This window comes from Eptatretus burgeri, chromosome 1, assembly GCF_056783735.1.
Source record: "Eptatretus burgeri isolate ZD-2024b chromosome 1, Ebu_testis_v1, whole genome shotgun sequence".
NCBI classification, from domain to species: domain Eukaryota; kingdom Metazoa; phylum Chordata; class Myxini; order Myxiniformes; family Myxinidae; genus Eptatretus; species Eptatretus burgeri.
In genome coordinates this window covers 162,377,778-162,396,509 of record NC_140961.1, presented here as the reverse complement: position 1 = coordinate 162,396,509, position 18,732 = coordinate 162,377,778, and the positions used below count along the sequence as shown (strand labels likewise).

Here is an 18,732-nt window from a genome sequence, read left to right as displayed (position 1 = left end):
GGCGAAGGCAGACGAGGGGGTGCTCGCGTCGGTGCCGGGAGCTGCACACCAGAGAGGCCAGCAACGCGACCGAGGTGGAGGAGGAGACGCTCGCCGCGGGACCCGAGACAGGGTTATATCCTCCTTTCCCCGAGCATCAGCAACGCCCTCCTGTTTCCCCCCGCGCTGAGATAGTGCGACAAAGGGGGCCCCCTTCCCACCCCCTGCCGGACACTGTCCGCGAGGCCTGCGGAGTTGAGGCACCACCGCCGCTCCGCGTCTCATCATCAGACGGGTAGGCCCGACACGGTCTCGGCCCCAGGCCCGCCTACCCCCTCATCCTGGAGGGTGGTTCTCTTTTCTTTTGCTTTGGGAATGTGTGTTGTCGGCGCCATCTGTGAAGTAAAATTGTACAAGTGTTGCCGTGTGCTCGCGTAGTCGGTATTAGATCTGCATTGTCGCATTTGCTTTTTGTCTTCTTTTCTATGTGCTTTTGGTGGAATTGTATATGTGTGCTTTCCGTTCATCGCGAATAAATGTGCTTTATGTTGAACTGTTTTCCCTTTTCGCTTCGTCATTTCTTTCATTGAATCCTCATCTTGCTTCACGTAAAGGGTTGGTAGTGGGCTGAATACGCCCGATAATTAATCGAACCGTCGAGGCCGACGATAACACCGCTCGGTTATCCCGATAGTACGGAACGGGCCGCTTAAGTGGCCCGTGTCCGAAGTCGACCTGCGGCGAGGTGCGATCGCCCGGTCTACCCTCCGTGTGGGTACTTAGGTAGGTCGAATTTGGCGAGCAATCCTATCCCACGCGGGGGCCGATTGGCTCGATCGCGGTGAGACCGAAAGGTCCACCCGTGACTGGTTCCCGGCGTTAGTCCGATAGGGTCACGACTGGATTGTCCGTCCGGTGGGCGACGTGCCGCGATTCGAGTTACGTGGCCGTCAGCACGCCGGCGGGCGCGAATCCGTAACAATATATATATATATATATATATATATATATATATATATATATATATATATATATATATATATATATATATATATATATATATATATATATATATGACACAAGCGTGATTAAAGCAAAATTGCTTTTACCTTTATTTGATTCATCTCCTGAGAAGTAAACTGGGCTGTCCCATATCGATGACCAAATTGAGTCAATGATGCAAAAGTCTTTCCAAGTTATTACACCTTTAGTGATGATGGCAGTTGTTCCACAAAACTGATACTAATCTTTGTTTTCATTGGGATTGTAAATGGGAACTGGAATTTTGATATCTCCTTATCAAAAGTTGTGTCGTATGGTGTAACCCATTTCACTTCCCAAGAGCCTGACTATCTTGTGCATTTAAACTACCATTGCACAATAGAGCACGTCTCTTTCTGTTGTAAGCCAAGAAATTGACATTCCATCTCAGTAAGTCATGGCTCCCACATCCACTGCTCTAAGATGTACTCTCACGTTTTGCTGCTGCTCACACTGTTTGATCCTATCTCGCCCTCTTATGAATGGCAGATTTGGCAGTAAAGAGCTGTACATGGCATTCATGAATGAATTTTTGGAAAGCGAGACCAGCAGCATGCACTCGTTGCTTGCGGACGTGTCCAGCACCGGTGGGTCAGGCGCAGGGCCCGAGTTTGACGGACGGGTCGACCTGGGACTGGAGCTCGCACTACTTCATGACACACTTTTCGACGTGCTGCCCACGCTCGGCAAGGTTAGCTGTGCTTGCTCGCATCATTTTGACACGCGCTCATGCACGTGATTTCCACAAAAAGAAATTGCATGTGTTCTGCAAATAGAAATAATTTCATAAAATGAGGCAATTGGCTGGATCTACTATGATCTAATGGACAATTGTACTGATTATGTAGTACATGGATAAACAAATGGTAGGCTCACTTATTGATTTAATGAAAGTAAGTATTTTTTGTGTACAAGTCTCGTGGAAGAGCTAGAACATTGAATAGATCAGGACCAACAGAACAAAAGGAGAGAGAGACAGAGACAGAGACAGAGACAGAGACAGAGACAGAGACAGAGACAGAGACAGAGACAGAGACAGAGACAGAGACAGAGACAGAGACAGAGACAGAGACAGAGACAGAGACAGAGACAGAGACAGAGACAGAGACAGAGACAGAGACAGAGACAGAGACAGAGACAGAGACAGAGACAGAGACAGAGACAGAGACAGAGACAGAGACAGAGACAGAGACAGAGACAGAGACAGAGACAGAGACAGAGACAGAGACAGAGACAGAGACAGAGACAGAGACAGAGACAGAGACAGAGACAGAGACAGAGACAGAGACAGAGACAGAGACAGAGACAGAGACAGAGACAGAGACAGAGACAGAGACAGAGACAGAGACAGAGACAGAACATGAACATCAACATCAACAGCAGATTTGAAGGAAAAAAAAAAGGAGGGAGGCTTGGACAAACAATGGGTGTGCAGTGACCTGATGTGGTTCCACAGGTGGGAAAACAGAGGAACAAATGATTGGAGGTGAGTCGTGATTTTGGGAGTTTAACCAGAGAGGTTTATGGTGGATTGCGCGTGCCCCCTGCAGAGACCTGGAGGTGGGGGAGTCGTGGTGGAGGATATAGTGCAGAAAGAGTAGAAGGTGTAAGACCAGAAAGCAGGCCATAGAAGACAGAGACCACCGACCTGTTTGCGAAAGGAAATGATAGACCCATCGATTCAACTTCATCCTGGGAGATTCAAATAACCTTGAAGACCTTGATTTCCACGGCATCATTCGAAGCAAGATGTGAGAGATAGAGGCGATAGCCCAGAGGGGAGAGCAGTAAAACACACTTATCACCTTTAACACTCCTTGCGAGTGCAAACATTTCCGTCTTGTTCTCTATTCTCTGCAACGGCCTTGTTCAGTTTTAGCACTTCATGCCCAGGTTGATGTAGCACTCGATCCCACGGCCGAGGATTACAACCAAATAAATAAGTGATGAAATCTATCCTCAACCTTGATCTTAAACCAATCTTGAAATGTAAACAGTACAGGTACACTCATCGGCACAATTCTGGTATGTTCCTTGTATGAATGTTTTTACTGCATATAATAATCTGTAACAATCAATGTAAAGTGAAGTTGTGCCTTTTGTGACCTTGAAGTGCAACTATGTCCATCCAGATATAGTGGTGGTTTTATTTTTCAGTTGACCGTTGACCGCCATGCTTCCCCTAAAAATCTTGGACCTTTTTTGCCTTGACGAAGGTCGAACAAAGGGCTCCTCTTTGGCTCTGATGAAGGGTGAAAATGTGCAAATATCAACCACATCTCTTAACATACTAGCATTGCCTTTCAGGTGATAAAATCCATCGAAGGTTGAAAGGGCACACTTTGGAGTCACACAAGTGTGTGGTGAAATTGGCAAAAAAAATACAACTGTTTGGTGTATGTGTTGGCTTAATGGTGTCTTAATGCCTCGTGTTGGCTTAGTGGTGGTTAGGGTGGCGGGCTTGGGATCCTAGGGTCCTGAGTTCAAATCGCTCTCTCCGTTTAATTAATACCAGGTGGGGTTGACTCAGCCTGTCGTCCTTCCGAGATTGGCAAAGAGTACTAGCTTGCTGGGATGATTGAACCATTTGAGCATCCTGCATCGGAGTGGTGACCCATCCAGGATTGCGCCCAATCACCCAGGAGACTGCTTCGGCAGCACCCGATGCTCTGTGCAGAGTATGTTCCCGAAGGAATGGAAGGTCTAACGTCCGAAACATCAGGCACACTTCATTTCTTATTGTTGTTAACATTCTCTCATTGCCTTTCACTTGATAAAATCCGTTGTTTATATCTTGTCCACTAAAACAAGCTGACACTCCTTGACAGGGACTCGTATGCAGTTGTATTTTCAGCCTTCTGTTAGCTTGTTGAATATTATGATGTCATGTTTTATGTGTTAAACTGCAGCATCATTTCAGGTTTGTTAAACACGAGCAGAAGTATACTATATCATTGTTTTTTGTACGAAAATTGACATTTTAATCACGTCTCGATTTTTTTTCCCATTGTCCACGAAAGTGTAGTTAGATTTTCAGGTATGGTGAATGTAATTAAAATTATATTCATACAAATGTGTACATTGGGCTTTGTCGCAGGCTGGTCTGGCACAACTGGGACCTCTGCCTCAGCTTGTGAATGACCTCATGGCTGACCTCGCATCTCCTCCGCCGCTCAATCAACAACTGCGCCACCTGTCGGGTCGCTTCAGTTCCACACCCAACGTCAGTGGCAGTATCTCCTCCGGCCTACAGAGTATTATCGAAGATGAGGAGAAGTATGCTTGGGATGTAACGACTTCGTTTGGACCGTGGCAAAATCATTAGCGTTAAAAATGGTTATGGATGCATTGGGCTTTCAGAAGCTATATCTGATCAAATGAGTCTATTTTTATTAACTTTTGGATCGGTGGTTGTGATTGGCTCGAGTTTGGTGATTTCCTCCAAAATGATAACAGTTGTTCTTTTGCATGTCATACAAAGCAAAAGAGAACAACTGGACACCTCGGCAGTAGTTGCCTCACCGTAAAACTGTTTTTTCTGTTCCTGGTTCTGCTCATCTACAAATGAAAGAGTAGGTTGATGAATTTGTATTCTGGCGAAATTCATACGTCTAGCATTTTCATTAGTTCCCTACCGTGTCTGTAACCACTGCATTACCTACCACATCGATCCATGAATAGTGAGTCTGAGAGCAGATGTAGGGGGATTAAAGAGACTGTAGTTTTATCACAATTTACCAATAAATATGGGATTTTATTTTGTATGTATATATATATATATATATATATTTGTATGTATGTATATATATATATATATATATATATATATATATATATATATATATATATAAAGCCTGGTGTTGGCTTAGTGGTTAGGGTGGTGGCTTGGGATCCAAGGGTCCTGAGTTCAAGCCCCGTTGGCTGCTGAATTAACACCAGGGGGTTGACTCAGCCTGTCATCTTTCCGAGGTCGGCGAAATGAGTGCCAGTGTACTGGTCCCGGTGTATGCCCCGGTTAGAATAAGTGTACCATATCCCTGTGTGTCGTAAGAGGCGACCAGGGTTGGCGTCAGGAAGGGCATCCGGCCATAAAACATTGCCTCAAGAAAAAAAAAAGCCAAACCCCTGCACAGCAGGGAAAAATGGCTGTAAAAACGGTCATTTTTATTTTTTATTTTTTTATATGTATACTGAAACGCAAAAGAAACTTACCACCTTTTAAACCTACAAATATCAACAATAACACTACGTGTAGTAAATGTGTGAACTTATTTGTGGACAATAGTGTCCTCACTGTCAGACAAAACGGTCACAGATGGTCACTTGAACCTTCAATGGTCACTTCATAGCACAGCTGTTGAACAGCCGTTTTGACTGTCGGTGATTAGCCAAGGGGTACGGGATGATTTTGATGAGCAGCACGTGATGTCTTGATATTGGCTTTAAAAAGGCCAGTGCAAAATGGGCATTTCAATCAACATACCACGATTGTCAAGGGATCAACGACAGTGTGCCTTGGGCATTACTGCAAGGCGGATTGAGCTACCGTGCGGTGGCAGACGGACGGTTGTTCTTTGCGGATTATGCGGTTTTACCGTGTGGGACATAATCCTCGGCGATGCTCACCGTAACAGTCACCATAACACCATAACAGGAGGGACGTCGGATTAATTTATATATCAACAAATGTATATGTATATGTATATGTCGCGGTGAATAGAATCTTGTTTTCATTGATGTGAGTCATGTGAGGAAAAAATGGAGTTTTCATTCCATTAGATTGCACAATCCGCTACATTTTATAGATTATTGGATTTTGATACATTGTTCATTGTTTTGAGCTAGTTACATACAATGCTACTGTGTAAGGGTGTACCAAGCCTGGTGTTGGCTTTGTGGTTAGGGTGGCTGGCTTGGGTCCTGAGTTTGATACCCACGTCAGGTCAGATATGGGAACATGCACCGGAGCAGTGCATCACTGCGTCCACTTTCCGCCGGTAAATCCAGGGGGCTCCGTCTGGCCAACCCTCAGGCAGATGCCTGGCCCATCCCCATCTCCTTGAGATGCTGATCAACCTGCTTTGCCTCCTCCACTCACGAGACTCCTCGCTGAGAGAATCTGGTGAGCAGGATCAGCGTCAGGAAAATGAGCCACATGTCCATGGAGGTTACAAATCTCATTTGTCTCTCTCAGCAACCGCTCGTCGGACACAAATCCGACCAGCGATAGCAAAGGATTCTCTGAAGAGACCCGGTACCAAAGTAATTAAGGCTCCATCTCAGATCCCTGGTCAGAGGCAAGAGCAAGATGAAGTACCAAGGACCTGAAGACTCGGACGTTCATCCTCCCGCACAAGCACCGGCCGTGCCACACCCCATGATCCAGTGAATCCGTAACTACCCAGGCCCAACCCAGACGTCTGTTGACCTCTGGCTCACAGCCAGCGGAGACATGAATATCACTGCTAAGGGAAGTGAATCTCTCCGTGAGCTCAACATCGTCACCACAAACAGGTACAGACAAGATAGCAGCATCGAAGATGTCACTGAAATCCTGGATCTTTGTTTTGACCCAGGAAACCCGTGATCCCAGTGGCTCCGACTCCTCATTCATCACCTTGAGGGCCCCCAAAAGGATATCTGGAGTCTCCGCAAACATGATCGCATCATCGGCAAAATCATGGTCAGAGATCTTGACATTCCCAAACAATGCACCGCAGCTTGATCTCTCCGACATCCTCCCCAGAATCCAGTCCATACAAGCGCTGGAAAGTGTGGGGGCCAGTACACACTCCTGAGAAACTCGAGTGACAACTGGAAATAAGGCAGAGATGGTACCACCACATCTCACAGCACTCTCAGTACCAGAGTATAGTTCAGATATCAGATTGATCAGTTTTGGTGCCACCTCACGAAGACCAAGAATGCTCCAGAAGGCATCCCGATTCACTGAATCAAACGCTTTACAGAGATCAACATAAGCTGCAAGCAGCCCCTGCCGAAACTCTCATCGACATTCAGTGAGGACCGGAAGAGCAAAGGTCCCCTTGTCATCTGCTCTCTGTTTTGTTTTGACCCAGTTCCTTTCTGTATTCTCATACAACCTGTGATACAAACTGTAACCCAACCTGTAACCCAACCTGTAATACAACCTGTAATACTCTTGCGGGGCCAGGCCTCGGCCGCGAGCACGACCGCGAGATGGAGCTGCAGAGTCGTCTCGACCGATCGCCCGGAATTCAGATCTTACTTCTTCGGAAAAGTACGGGTCCCTTTTTGGACCGTGAAGGGTCAATATTTCTACCACGTGGTGCAGGGTTATTCACCAATTTTCAAAATACCTCGAGACCACGTGGCGATTTACCGAGTCTCCACACCCTCAACAGCACCCGTATGGAACGAGCTGCTCAGCGTACTTGTTCCGTGTGCGATCCGAGCGTTTTGATTGCCGAGCTCCGTCGGTCCCGAATACCCTGTCACAATGGCACAACGGCCTTGCTAATTCCCAACACGCAGCACGCGCAGTCAATGGAGGAATAGACGCGAACGAGCTGAAGCATTCAACAATCGGGGTATTTATTCACAATTTGGAATGAGGGGAGTACATAAGGGCAGAGCTTATCCGAATATTACTAAGCACATATGCAAGGTATGTACAACAAGAGCACTTATACAGTTCACTACTTACTATACTTGCGCCACAATCACACATACGTAGTACGCACATACCCAATGAATCGGACCAATGGTCTTCGGACCTCCAGCCCGGAGGACAGTCGGCTGAAGACCAGATTCTCCCTCGGACCTGCCCACCTCGTGTGGTCTTAGAGTTGTTCGGACCGGGCACCAGCGAGGGCGAGCTGAATACAACCACCGCGAGCCGCGATCAGCTTTCCGAGCTCTGGTGGATCCCCTCGCGCTCCGGAACATGCGCTGGTGAGACGAGGCCTGATCCTTCCCAGTCCGCTGCGTCGATTCCCCCGAAGAACCACCAACCAAGAAGAGCAAAAGAACCGAACCAGAACAGAGCGAACAAGACCCACGAACAAGAACCAAGAAGGACCCAGAAGAAGAACAACAACCAATTTCTAGTCTCTCTCTTCCCTTCTTATCCCTCTTGGGCGCGGCTCGCTTCCGGCGTGACTCATTCACCGTCTGTGGGGGCTGTCGCATCCCATTTCTTCGAGTCCCCCACGCGAGCCGATTTATGTCCATATTAGGGCATGGAATTCAGTTCGCTCAGCATTGGGTGGGGGCTGTCGCAACCCATTTCTCGAAGTCCCCCATGTGAGCCGATTCATGTCCATATTAGGACATGGAATTCAGTTCGTTCAACATTGGGTGGGGGCTGTTGCAACCCATTTCTCGGAGTCCCCCACGTGAGCCGATTTTTGTCCATATTTGGGCATGGAATTCAGTTGTTCAGCGTTGGGTGGGGGCTGTCGCAACCCATTTCTCGGAGTCGTTGTTATTGTTGGTGTTGGTATCGTTGGTGCTGTTATTATCGTTGGTGTTGTTAAATAAAAGAAAACCTGACTATTAAAATAACTTCACAGCGCATTTACATTTATTCACCCATTAGACTAGGGGATAGAAGCTATCTATAAAACGCATACTTATCGAAATACCGAAGCTATAGGAACCTGAATGTCTATGTGGTCATGGCTTCCAGATTCGCAACAATCCAACCTGTAGTCCAACCTGTAATACAGTCTGTAATACAACCTGCAGTACAAACTGTAATCTAACCTGTAGCACAACCTGTAGCACAACCTGTAACACAACCTGTAATCCAATCTGAAATAATACAACCTGTAATCCAAGCTCTCATGTGCTGTAATCTGGTATAATTCAACGATAAAATTGTGGACCAATTGCATTTGAAAGTATATTTTTGTAATTGATGTTTGTAGTCAGGAAGGAGCAGTAATATTCACAGTCAGTCCTTTTCAGGCCCACAGCCATGCGTACGTCTTGTACCAGCCGCACCGGCGAGCAACAACAGGTCCACCACGAGCCAAGCCCCAAGGTCTCAGCACCGTCTCCGTCTTTAGATGGCCAGCCCCAACACGAACCGCCGGTGCACTGGAGCACCGGGAAAAGTCAGTCTCTGCTGGATCTACAACCTGCAGAGGGCACCAGGACACCAGCACTGTGCTTCCAGAACCCACTGTATGACGTTCCTCAGAACGCACATGCCGAGAGGCTCTCGGAGTGGTCACCAATGAGCTCGGGTGCTGGGCGTGAGGACGAGACGAAACACCACACGTACTGCGGCTCTGAGGATCAGGGGAGGCACGGAGGCTTGTCGTTGGCCTTTGCTGCCCACCGCCTTCCTATGGTAGCTCAGCAGGCGAAGCTGAAAAGTCTGACAATCGGCATGGCACGAGTAGAAGGTGAGATGCACCTTCTTGTACCTTATAGATTGCACCTCACACGGTCAAGGTGAGCAGTCTGAGTGAATTATTCAATTATCACTGATTTAACAGCATTATTTTTCACGGCCATATATTTGCACAATTATGGTGGAAACTTTTGTTAATTTTCTCAATTTCCCCCCCCCCCCCCATCTTGAACCTCCCTCCATCTTTTAGCGACACAGTAAACCGTCTATCTATTGGTCACTTTGTTTACACGGTCGATGCCTCTCTGAGTGCTAAACAATGATATTATTACTTAAAGGACATGTTGCTTTCGTTGTGTCGGCCAAGATGTTGTCTTTTGGAGGGGACATTAAGTTGGCTATCCCACCTACTAACATAAGCTGAGATGTTAGACTTGTCACGGTGTTAAGGCAGTTGCGTGTTGATCCTCGGCACAAGTTCCTGCCCTGGTTTGTGGGCAATCTCCGATGAGTTGTTGGGAAATTGTTTTTTTAAAATTCCCCAAACAGCTGTTTTCCTCCTTTCACAGTTCATCTTGTGTGAAACCCCCCAGTCTCCTGCTGTGAACCTGTATGCCGTCGTCGTTTGCATTTCTTCTCATGTTTTCTCCACCTTCACCTCTGCATTCATCTCAACAGAACCTCTGGAGGCCTCGCTTCTCGAGCCGAATACTCATGTGCAAGGTGCCAGATGGAGAGAGATGTCCTCACCTCTTCCAGGCCTCGCACGCTTCTCGTCTGGTTCTTCCCAGGAAGATGAAAGCCCCTCTCCAGCCCCACGTTCCACGTCATTGCGACAGAAGGTGTGATGCAATCTCATCTCTGTACTCCTTTGTATTTGGTGCCATTGGTGAAGACTCGGGATAGTAATTAAGTTGTGCAATAAGGAAAGAAGTTTCATCTCGATAACTTACATCCAAGCATGATGAGTAAATGAAGTGCAAATAAGGAAGCATTTTGCACAGCGATGCTTTCTTCATCTCCCTGTTGCAGCCTCTTCCTCCCGAAGGTGCTGGGTCTGAAGCAGCACTCTCGCCGTCAGAGCGGACAGCAGCCTGGCTGCTTGCTGTACCTTGTGGAGGAATTCCCAGGACTCCAGCTGATACACCACCACCATTACCCCCAAGGCCATTGCTGGACAGTGGGGTAGGGAGATGCTTGACAAAGCAGCACAGCCAATCTCATTGCTTTAATTTGCTAATTATTATGTTGTGTTTACAATTGTCCTTTTCTTCTCCAGTATTTTTCCTTTTCCATAAGGTGGCTCCACCATCGATTTGGATTTTTATGCTTTTTAAAATTATTTTTGGATCCTCGTGGAGGATCTCTAAGTCTTACTCACGTTGTTGTTCTTGTGGACTTTTTGTTTCACAGCCTACAGTTTTCATCGAACCTTCCTGACACTTGGCATACACATGTAAAAATACCCTGCGCAGACAGTAACCATCTCCGATTTTGAAAATTCCTCCTAGAAAAAAAAGTTATGACGTCAAAATATGTCCGTTAATGGAAATCTCCGAAACGAGGCAAGCTTTTTGAATCTGTTTGCGGGAATCGAACAGGGCATGAGCAGAGATGAATTACCGCACATATGATGCATCACTATGACGTCGTATCAATTTTTATGACGTCATTCCTATTTTTTGACATTTTTTGTTTCACAACCCAGAGTTTTCATCGGATCTTCGTGAAACTTGCCATGTATATGCAGAAAGCCCACGCGCAGGCAATCGCCTAAACCATTATCTCCGAAACTAGGCAAGCTGTTTGAATTTTGCTTGCGGGAATCAAGCCGGGCATTAGCACAGATAATTTATCGCAAACCTGATGCATCAGAATGAGGTCATATTCGTTTTTATGACGTCATCATTAAGAGGACGAGGATCTTAGCTCATTTGAGCTTGTTTTTTTTTTTAAGTTGTCTAAGGATGACCAATTTGATGCCGTTATTGCAGCATTTTCAAGGATAGAATATTATACCAGCATCACCATGACAGCTTGTTCAAGCACGATAAGCGTGCTCATGTGATAGATGCATCGGCAGCAGGTGACAATTTTGCAGCCTATAAAATGCATACCCTTGGTGCACAGATCGGTTAACAAATGATCGGGTTGGTGTTTTAGTTTAATTCAATTGCGATGAATCAAGTTACAGTTGGAGAGAGAGAGAGAGGGAGTGAGATGGAGGTAAGTTTAGGGAATGTGGAAGTGAGAGGGAGGCAGGTTTGGGGAATGTGGAAGTGAGGGAGGCAGGTTTTGGGAGTGTGGAAGTGAGAGCGAGGCAGGGTGAGGGAATGTGGAAGTGAGAGGGAGGCAGGCTTACGGAGTGTGGAAGTGAGAGGGAGGCAGGGTGAGGGAATGTGGAAGTGAGAGGAAGGCAGGTTTTGGGAGTGTGGAAGTGAGAGGGAGGCAGGGTGAGGGAATGTGGAAATGAGAAGGAGGCAGGTTTAAGGAGTGTGGAAATGAGAGGGAGGCAGGGTGAGGGAATGTGGAAGTGAGAGGGAGGCAGGTTTAGGGAGTGTGGAAGTGAGAGGGGGGCAGGGTGAGGGAATGTGGAAGTGAGAGGAAGGCAGGTTTTGGGAGTGTGGAAATGAGAGGGAGGCAGGGTGAGGGAATGTGGAAGTGAGAGGGAGGCAGGTTTAGGGAGTGTGGAAGTGAGAGGGGGGCAGGGTGACGGAGTGTGGAAGAGAGACGGGGGCACGTTTAGGGAGTGTGGAAGTGAGAGGGGGCAGGCTTAGGGAGTGTGGAAGTGAGAGGGGGGCAGGGTGAGGGAATGTGGAAGTGAGAGGGAGGCAGGTTTAGGGAGTGTGGAAGTGAGAGGGGGGCAGGCTTACGGAGTGTGGAAGTGAGAGGAAGGCAGGTTTAGGGAATGTGGGAGTGAGTGAGAGTGAGGCAGGTTGGGGTGAAAGAGAGAGACCCGTGACAAAGTGGAGAGTGGAGCAATTGTCATTTTGTTCAGAGTCGTGGTATGAGTTGACGTTTGGTGCAGTGAAGCCAGTGTGGTGATTGGAGAAGGTAATGTTTTGGAAACCAGGAAGTACAAGAGAACAAGGCAGCTGTCCTTGCCCATGCCTGACTGGGTCACGTTTTCCACCATTGGGTGGTTATGTCAACTATTAGGAGAGACACTGACTGCCCTCCTCTCCCTCCACTGTTTATGTCCCACTTATTTTATCTATCCTGGTTTGAAGGTTTATTTATTTATTTTCTGTCGTGTCTGCTTGACCAATCCTCTTTGTTGTATCTGGCTGTGGCAATAATCTGTAATCCACTAAATATGTGCTGTGTTGTCTTGCCACACTTCTGTCACAGTTCCTGCCTTCATCCTACTGTGTTTAGTACTTCATTAAGTATTATTTATTAGTGATACCTGTGTCTGATACTGATTAAGTATTATTTATTACTGATATTACTGATACCTGAGAGCTTATTTGCTATCCTCCATTGTAATTGAATTGTTAGCATGGGGACATCAATCCAGCCAGAAGCGAACAAAAGTCAGTACATTAGTGCAGTAGTTATCATGTCTTTGCTTGCAGTTTCAATTCATCACGAACCATGCAGCCATCGGAGGGTCACGCCACCTGTATACAGGGTGGTCTGTGACACATTCACACACCCCATGCATGTGACTCTATTTTATATTTTATCGTTTAGTAAATTTTTGTTTGTTTCGCAATCACACGTTCACCATAATAGCCTTCCTTAACCATTTGGATTTGCATGAAGACAATTAAGTATTATTTTAATTTGTATCTTCAGCACTAGAACCATTTTGTGTTCCTTGTGCACAGCCATTAGAACAGCTGAGTGAACTACGAAACGTTTTGCATGCTGAACAATGTGCACGCGAGGAGGTGGAGCAGCGACTGGCCGCGCGTGAGGAGAGCGAGCGCAGGCTGTTGGTGGAATACCGTGCACGTCTAACCGACGCCGAGGAGCGCCTACGTCGAGCTCAGATTGATAAAGATGCACAGATGAAGGGAATTGTGGCCAGGCAAGTCTGTCTGCTGTATGTTCCCCCTCCATCCCCTCCCTCACCTCAAATGGCCACACTGCTGATACCGCACTTGAAAAGGCTGAATGCCTAAACTCTGTCGTTGCTTCTAAATCTTGTGTCCCAAACCCGTCGCTTTCTGTACCCACCACACCCAATCACACCCAACTGTCCCTGGACTCTGTGTCCTTTTCTCCTGACAAGGTGGAGAGCTTGCTGTCAAACCTCGACTCAGATTCTGCAATCGGTCCAGACAGCATCAGCCCACGTGTCCTAAAAACCTGCTCCTCTGCTCTTGTTAAACCTCTCTCTGCTTTACTCACCCTCTCATTTGCTTAAGGCCATCTGCTTGGAAATCAGCAAACATTAGTGCTCTGGACTGTATTTGCAAGAATCTGTTTTTGCACCTTTAAAAAAAAAAAATGCTATCAGCCTTCTCCCAATTATCAGCAAGGTGATGGAATCCATCATCGCTTCAGACATTAAATCCTTCCTCTACTCCAATGGTTTGATTTTCGATCGTCAATTTGGATTCAGACCAGATCACTCCACCCTGGATATGCTGCTTCTGCTCTCCCAACAATGGATGGAGGTCCTCAATGCCGGACATGAAATCAGAGCCATATCTCCAGACATACCACCTTCAATACGGTCTGGCACCCTGCCCTGCTCACCAAACTCTCTTCCTATGGTATCCAAGGCCATCTCCGCTCATGGCTCGCAGACTTCCTCTCGTGTCACAGCCAATTTGTGGTCCTTCATGGAGTTCTCTCATCCCCTCTTCCTGTCCAAGGTGGAGTTCCTCAAGGCAGTTTTCTGGACCCTGTTCTTTTTCTGGTTTTCATTAATGATCTCTCCCACTCTCTGGAAAATCCTCTTTATCTCTTTGCTGATGACTCCATCCTCTGCTGTACCATCTGTCATCCCTCAGATCGGCAAGCAACAGCCTCTTCGCTCTCTGCAGATCTGGATAAAATCACAAGCTGGTCCAACACGTGGAGCATGTCTTTCAATCCTGACAAATCTCACACTCTCTCACACTGTTTCTCCGAAAGGACCGTCTGGAACCCCACCCCCTCCCACCCCCCACCAATCTACTTTCCCAACAATCCTCTGGAAGAAGTCCTTTCTTTCAAGCTGCTGGGTCTCACGATTTGCAATGATCTGTCCTGGGAAAGCCATATTTCCAACCTGGCCTCCAAAGCCAGTCGCCGACTGGAAATCCTCCATCGTGTAAAGTCCTTCCACGGCCCACCTGAGCTACTGACCACATACAAAGCTTTCGTCCGCAGCCTGATGGAGTACTGCTCTCCCTCTGGGCTGGTAATTCGGCCTCTCACCTTTCTCGGCCTCATGCTGTGGAAACCAAGGCATTTAGGATCATTGGTATCTCCTATGATGAGGCTGAGTCTTTGGGTCTCTCACTCTCTCACTGCAGGTAGGTCGGTGGTCTTTCTGTCTTCTACTGTTTGCTCTTCGGTCTCATTCCCCCTGCTCTGAGATATGTCCTCCCCCCCATGTTTCCGCAGGGCGCTCAAGGTCCGCCACCCCCCCCCATGTTTCCGCAGGTCGCTCAAGGTCCGCCAGCAACCCCCTTCTGGTAAAACTACTAAAATCAAGCATCACTGCTCACCTTCACTCTTTCATTCCTCTTTTTTTCCCACCTTTGGAACAAACTCCCACATTATCTTCAATCTCAATCTTCCCTCCAGGTCCTCAAAACAGCTGTTCACCACGAACTCTTCTCTTTTCCCATCCAAAACCGTGATCTTTTCAACCCCCGTTAATCCACCCCAAACCCACCTCCTTCAAATTCCCTGCTTTTCTTCCTGAACGTCCCTGTTGTGTAAGGACCTGAAAGTCCATCTTGTGCACCCCGTGTTCCCTATCCCCTCCCTCTCCCTTCCACAGATCTCCTCACGTCTCTGTTCCACACTGTTTGGTCCTTCTCTCTCCCACCCCTCTTAGCTCCTGCTCCCCTTGTTGTACATTCTGTGTGTTAGCTCTCACATGAGCCTCAACATTGCATAAAAAAACCAGATATGGTAATATTCCACCGCCATGTCGTTTATCGATCACCCATCATCGAATGTTCTTCCTGTAACGTCGTTTATTCATATAGTGACCTTGATCTTTTCGAGCAGCTTCTTCAATAATCCTTGCTCACCATTTCCTTGTAAAAAAAAAAAATTAAACATTATTTTTTCAGAATCATTTATGGTTGTGAGCTTGGCTTTGAGTTGTTTGATTCCAGAATAAGGAAAATTTCAAATGTAAACTCTGTCCTGGTTTAGTGCCAGCAGTGGTTGCTACTGTAGGAGCACATCGTCCTTCAAAACGGATATCAAGTCAGCTCTCCTGTCTGCAATTTCCAAATGGAACTAGAGAGGAATACCTCTAGGGCTAGGCTATCCTCCCAGCACTGCACGTTGTACATTGCAGGCTAAGCAGCCCTTTAATGTTTCCACACATGTACTTACATTTTAATCTGAATTATATTGCCTCCAGTTTTAAGATGCCATCTAATCCTTTTTGCTTTTGCAATGAACCGGTTACCTCTTCCATATCCCTAATGTCTCTGTACAGCACAACTTGTACTGCTTTTCATAATCTCACATTCTCCTTTTGACGTCATTGTGCAGACTCATCGCAGTGGAGGAGGAGCGTAAGAGGGAGCAAGCAGAGATGCAGCAGATTATTGAAACCCAGGTAAGGATTTTTCCTCTTATGTCCATTGATTTGTATCAACTCATGTACTCACTCGTACATGGACACGTGATCATGTATGTTTACTGGCCAATGTTTTCTGGATTTTTGTGGAGTAGAAGTATGCATGTACATATTGATATGTGGTGTGTCAATAAAATGTAGAAAGATTTGATACATCAAAAACGATAACATCTTGCCATTCTGCACCACCTTCCAGGTAACAGCTGACCGCCTCATTTGTTGACGTGCAATCATTCCATGCCACGCTAATGCCATCTGTTAGGTATTAGAAACACTCAAGATCACCCTTCTATCTGCTATTTCATTAACATTTCTGAAATATTAATGTCTGAATACATTTTATTGAGGCACCTTGTAGTATTGGCTATAATTACGGATAGACGTGCAGGAGAAACAAACAGCAAGTACTTATAACAATTTCAAATATGTTGTCACAGAAAATGTGAAAAAGTGAATAGGTTGGAGAATGCATGAGTGTTTTGTGTGTGAGCCCTTTGGTTAAATGCAGTGCATTGCATCTTGCATTCATGCTCATCCTCGATGAATGTACAATTGTGGAATATCGTTCTAAAATGACCTGTACATTTTGATGACCTGATAGATGAGCTACTTCGCTAAAAAAGCAGAAAGCAGGCGGTGATATTATATTTCAACTAAAATACAAATGGAGTTTTCACCCATCTGGGAAAACAAGATACAATTTAGCAACCATAGAAATATCCCAAATTCACTTAGATGTCTCATAGTCGGCCCGAGCGGATGTGAGAAAACTTATTTGCTTTTAAAGATGCTCCTTTCTCCCAGCTTCTTAGATTACGACAATTTAATAATTTCCACAAAGTCAAGCTTTCAACCCGAATATCAACTGCTCTCACAAGGTTTCAACGCAGGTCTTCAAAAAGAAGACATCATCGGTTTGTTGAAACTTCAAAACAAGCTAAATGATGATAACATCGAAGATGTCGTATGGCTATTTTGCCAAACCCAAAAGAAGAATAAATCAAACCCTCCAGTATCTTGTATTTTTAGCGATAACACGGATGACATACCCACACCGCAGAATTTGGAGAAATCACAAAAGAACCTTATATTTGACAATTGTGTTAATGAAAAAAACAAGACAGTAATGGATAGCTACGATACCAGAGGGAGACATTCCTCTTGTAATTGTGTTTATCTATCACAGTCGTACTTTCAACTTCCGCGTCGCTCAATAATAAATAATGCAAATAGCTTCATACACTTCAAGCTAAACGTGAGAGATACGCAGAATTTTTGGAGAGATAACTGTTCAACAGTGTGTAGTAAAAGCGAATTTGAAGAGTTAATGAAGCACACAAAGGGGCAAATATAATTATCTCCTTGTTAAAGAAGATGGGATGCTTTATATTTTCCAATAAATATATGGATATGCAAGAATGAGCAAGAAGATTTAAGGAACATCAAAGGTGGGTTTCCAAAGTAGCTCAACAACAACAAGACATCCGGAAGAAACGGAGGCAAAAACTAACTGGTGAAGAAGCTTTTGAAAGAAAACAAGATAACTATTTTAAACCACTTCTGAAAGCTTCTCAACAAAAAATGGTAGAAATGGAGGTTTCCACAATTCCTTCAATAGAATACACTCCTAAAAAACTTGAAATGATAAAATATTTTTATTTGGTTAAATGATGGAGCAAGAACTAGAAGATATAGGAGAATTAGAATATGATGATGAGGGATTATTCCAACAACTGGAAGAGGCAAATCAACCTCCCAATTATGTGAGAGCTCTTTAAAACCAGGAATATTCAGCAGATTCAAAAACCTGAGCATTCTAACAGAAGAACCAGCAATATTCTATCTTGTCAAACAGGAGGTATTGATATTTTATGATAAATTGGCATTCCTAAGCTCTGCTTGATCAAATGTTAAATTAACTCCAAGATGAATGTTTCTTCTAACAAAAGATGGATATCATGATTCAACTTATTTTGCTGAACCGTTGGATATGAAAAATGAGGATGATGGAGGATATATTGGATTCACTTAACTTTGGGGGTTATGTTGCTGGGAAAATTGTTGAGAGGAATGAGAAGGAAAAACATATTATTGATGCTTTAAGTAAGCTTGGTTCAGGTTCAGGTGTTAGCTTTCTTCCAAATGACCCAGCACAGCTCGTTTATAGACTGCTATTACTATTAGGTAGTAAGAAGGCTACGAACAACAATTGCTTTAGTGAGGCATCAGCCATTTTAGACCAGTTGATGAATATGAAATTAATTAATAAAGGTTAGTACAATGATATGTTATCCTATATACAATGAGAAGCATGATGTTAAGCTTTAACTTCACAACTAGTGATCACACGGCTTCGTTCCCATACCCACTACAACTTGACCTTCCAAAAGAATACGAAGCTTCACTATTGTCAATGGAAACTTATAATACCCTGTCCAACATCACGGACAAAAATAACAAGTTCAGTTATAATGCGGGAAGTGGGTATAAAACGATAACAATCCCACCCAGAGCATATGATATTTCTCAAATATCTTCTGAATTTGCATACCTTATGAAAAAACAACGGGACGAGCCAATAAATATAACCATAGGCGTCCAA

The 18,732-nt window shown here is 45.4% G+C and overlaps 2 protein-coding genes across 4 annotated transcripts in view; one reads left to right on the top strand and one right to left on the bottom strand.

Moving 5' to 3' along the window:
* The window catches only part of LOC147035896 (ras GTPase-activating protein nGAP-like), a 95,075-nt gene that overhangs the window by 59,100 nt on the left and 17,243 nt on the right, over positions 1-18,732 (top strand). For 2 of the 3 annotated variants that reach the window (XR_015049748.1, XM_085847931.1), the window contains exons 13-19: positions 1,510-1,711; positions 4,118-4,296; positions 8,974-9,416; positions 10,043-10,206; positions 10,397-10,549; positions 13,198-13,400; positions 16,043-16,109. Coding sequence is in view for 2 of the 3 variants with exons in the window: in XM_085847931.1 (XP_085704057.1) it covers positions 1,510-1,711; positions 4,118-4,296; positions 8,974-9,416; positions 10,043-10,206; positions 10,397-10,549; positions 13,198-13,400; positions 16,043-16,109 (1,411 nt within the window). In the remaining variant the exon portion in view is untranslated. Of the gene's footprint in view, positions 1-1,509; positions 1,712-4,117; positions 4,297-8,973; positions 9,417-10,042; positions 10,207-10,396; positions 10,550-13,197; positions 13,401-16,042; positions 16,110-16,326; positions 16,393-18,732 lie in introns of all 3 variants that reach the window. The other variant, XM_085847936.1, reaches the window with a different exon arrangement.
* LOC147035894 (long-chain fatty acid transport protein 4-like) overlaps positions 16,243-18,732 on the bottom strand; it is a 128,442-nt gene continuing 125,952 nt past the window's right edge. The window contains exon 13 of the mRNA XM_085847943.1: positions 16,243-16,385. Within this exon, the coding sequence (XP_085704069.1) occupies positions 16,258-16,385 (128 nt within the window). The 3' untranslated portion in view covers positions 16,243-16,257. The remainder of the gene's footprint in view (positions 16,386-18,732) is intronic.